Below are 3662 nucleotides of genomic sequence, written 5' to 3'. Positions count from 1 at the left end.
CTGACCTTGTGGTTAGCAGCCCAACTAGCAAGTTGAACATTAACTTGGGAAAGAAAAACCCTAGCTCCTCAAGCAAGGCCACCAGAAAAGGTTGAGAATCTTAACACTTTGTGGGGACACAATTCAATCCAAACACTAAAGACTATTACACGAAGGATGTTGATAATCATAGTAATAATGGTTAGAGTGTACATTTCTCTTGAACCCTCAAGCATCCTTGCAAAGATTAAATAAATCTATGCATGTAGAATGATTGTTATTAGCCTTAATATATGGTCGATATCAGTACAGCAATACCTCAGTTATTAAACTCAATTCGTTCCAAATTTGTGTTTGAACATCAAAAAGTTAAAAAACAGAACATTTTTCTCACAAGAAATAGTGGAAACTCAAATAATTGGTTCTGAGGTCCAAAAACACACTTGCAAAATTCATTTTTCCAGGGCTTTAGCACAAAGCTAACAGCCAGTCATACATTGTGGAAATAACCCCTAAAACATCTAAACACAACAAACAAGGCACGATAAATAAAACTAACTTATTTTTCATTGTTTTGTTGTTTAAAAACTTGTAAGTTTTCAGAATGGTATACTAGCACGGGCTTCACTTCAAAATTCCGACTAGCATTTCCATACAGCAGGGTGAGTCTATCTTTCAGACTTTTGGTCTAGCAATGCCTTTTTCTCTTAGCGATGAAGGTCCTATTGAGCATTTCCTCCGCCACCCCACCCCCCACCCCCGCCCCGCCCCAAATGTCGGTTTTATTGTAGTTGAACACTTGCTGGGAACAGAACCCTCAGCCTCCATGTATTCAGCAAATTCAGCCACCAATTCAGCAGCTTCGTCTTTATTTGCACTCATCCCTTCCCCATGCCTCACTACACTGAGTATGCGTGCTCTCATTTTGAATTTTTCAAACAGGCCATACCATAGCTGGCTTTGAACACTTTCAGCTGCGTGGCACTCACTTCTGAGACATTTTTCATTAACTCACTGTGGAGGCTTTTAGCGTTCTCGCATATCACTGTCCAGGACACACTATCACCATCAAGTAGTTTCTGATTTATCCAAACTAACAGTACTTTTGCACTTCAGCAACCTTTTATTAGTACAGTGAAATGTCAGTGGATGATGAACTTTTAAACAAAATGAACGTGTTTGATAAAATTGTTGTTGGAATTTGGTTATGGGAAGCAGGGAATCTCAAATGCATGAAGAAGAAAAAAATCGTTTTTTTCTTCCTGCATTTCTCTATGCCTTCCAATGATCTCCACGGAGCTACTAGTGTGAGCTGCCTACCTAGCCACCATCTTGCCGGACTCCAGGAATGGCATTTTATATGAACTAAAACTAAAATCCACCTACCACTCATCACTTCTACTACTAAGGTTCTCAACCTGTGGGTCGCGACACCCCCACCCCCACCCCACCCCACCCCCGTGGTGGTGCCGAACGACCCTTTCACAGGGGTCGCCCAATTCATAACAGTAGCAAAATTACAGTTATGAAGTAGCAACGAAAATAATTGTATGGCTGGGGGTCATCACAACATGAGGAACTGTATTAAGGGGTCACGGCATTAGCAAGGTTGAGAACCACTGTACTAAGTTAAATTTTGTTCTAAAGCAGTCATTCTCAATGTTTCCCCCAGAGGGCAGATGTATGGAGATACATTTTGTTCTAAAGCTGTCATTCTCAACTGAGAGATTTTGCTCCCAGAGGGCAAATAGATGAAAAAATATATGGGAAAGGAAGGAGCTCTGGTAGCCTAGTGGCTACAAGTTAGCCTGTGATCCACAAAATCAGTAGTTCAAAACCACTAGGTACTCCAACAGAGAAAGACTGGGCTTTCTACTCCCATAAAGTTACAATGACAGGGACCATCAGCCCTGCTTTATAGGGTGATTCGGCATCAACTGGATGGCAGTGAATTTGGTTTTAGACAGGGGGATGGGCCACGGGAGGAGCATCTATCTAGTGCACAGTCAGGGATGCTGCTAAATACCCCCCCTGCACCTGGCCCCCAATGAATCTGGCCTAAAATGTCCAAGTGTTGGGAAAACCCTACTCTAAAGGGTAACAAGCAAATTTTTTTATTACAGCTGATAACCTCAGCCAACTGACTGAACATTCACCAAGTCTTGTTATGGACATAAAGACACATGTTTAATAACTGCTTTCCATACCGAGAGACCTTCTTTCAAAAACAAAAACTTAGGAAGAAAAAAAAAGTCTTTTGAAGGCAGTTATATTACTGATACTTTTCTATAATGCTTTAGTCTTTAAGGATAAACAATAATAAACTTAATTTGTATTGATGCTTAATTCTAATATTCTAATTTCCTTGTGTTCTCAGTCAGTAGCCTTTTAACTAGGTAAGTTTAAAACAAATACCGGCGCAAAGTTAACCACATGGTACTACTCTATTCGGCTGACCTTAGACAAAACATTAGTATTGCTAAAGCATGTGCTACAACTCTAACCAAATGTTTACCTGGCAAAAGGACTGGCTCCAGTTTTTTAATCTTCGGCTCCGAACTAATCTTATCGTCAGTCTGAAATACATTAGCAAAATAAAAAAAAAAATCAAAAGGTTTCTTCTTTTTTTAGATACAGCCAAGTTCTTAAGGGACACATTTCCCTCCCCCAGCTGCTTAAATTCTTTCTCATTTAGCGATCTCTTTTTACGATCTGGTCGTTATCAACTTGGGAGTCTGAGAAGAAGGAGTATTAAAACTGCCTGTGCTATTTTCAGGTGTCTACGTTTACGTACAGGTAGCCTTCATCAGGTGTCTACAAGGGGCTCAGGGGCTGCGATCGTACTAGCGGTCGCAGTAGGTAAGGGCACGAGAGGCTCTGAAGCCCAGCCACGAAAGGTCTGTACATGTCGACGAACGGTCAGACAGCGGAGCTCAGGGGCTGCAGGCAGGGACGGCTGCGCAGACTTTTCCGAGTTTCCAACGCACCAGCTCGAGGCGCGGACACCGAGCGGCCGGAGGCAAGGAGCCGGGCCTCCGAGAGTCCCGGGTCCCAGGGGCGCGACACAGCGGGGCCGTTCCGGAGGCTCCCCGGAAATGCCGAAGAGGAGGGCGCCCGCCGGGAGAAGATTGTTTACCTGGGGTGGCGGCAGGAGGTAGGACCTGAAGGAAGGTCTGGGCGGCCTGAGAGAGAACATGGTGCCGCCGCCGCCGCTTCACCCTGGCCGCGAGACAGTCGGTGATTCACCGCTGACCCGCGACAGCGCAGACGTCTCTTCTCGCCGCCGGGCTCACAGCTCCCCGTGTGGCCACTCATCGGTGTCCGGCCGGCGGCGGGGGCGGACTGGCGGGTGGGGACTAGCTAGCGAGCGCCCGCCCGCGCGGGGCGGGGCCGGGGGAGGCGGGCCGACCCGGGCGCTAGGCCCCGCCCCGGATGGGGCGCCAGGCCCCGCCCCGAGACGGCGAGCGTAGGGCCGGCGGGAGGCTCGCGGCCGCCCCCGGGCCGCCCCGGCGCAGACTGCAGAGCTGTACCTGGAGCTCGCTGCAGGAACCTCTGTTAAGATGCCCGGAGGCGCGGAGCCCGGTGGCCATCTTGAGAGTACGGAAGGGGGAGGGAGCTGCTACGGCGGCCCGCGAAGGTCACGGTGCCCGCTCGGATCTACGGCGAGCCATATGGGCCACAAC

The 3662-nt window shown here is 47.6% G+C and overlaps 1 protein-coding gene across 1 annotated transcript in view; it reads right to left on the bottom strand.

Annotated features, from left to right (window-relative positions):
• The window catches only part of MTMR10 (myotubularin related protein 10), an 80526-nt gene extending 77283 nt beyond the window's left edge, over positions 1-3243 (bottom strand). The window contains exons 1-2 of the mRNA XM_004699740.2: positions 3116-3243; positions 2495-2555 (exon numbers count right to left, since the gene is read on the bottom strand). Coding sequence (XP_004699797.1) covers positions 2495-2555; positions 3116-3175 — 121 coding nt within the window. The 5' untranslated portion in view covers positions 3176-3243. The remainder of the gene's footprint in view (positions 1-2494; positions 2556-3115) is intronic.
• Positions 3244-3662: the final 419 nt, after the last annotated feature.

This window comes from Echinops telfairi, unplaced genomic scaffold (genome assembly GCF_000313985.2).
Source record: "Echinops telfairi isolate 266 unplaced genomic scaffold, ASM31398v2 ScPeMD7_7475;HRSCAF=8513, whole genome shotgun sequence".
Taxonomy (NCBI): Eukaryota; Metazoa; Chordata; class Mammalia; order Afrosoricida; family Tenrecidae; genus Echinops; species Echinops telfairi.
This window is presented reverse-complemented; position numbering and strand designations above follow the sequence as displayed.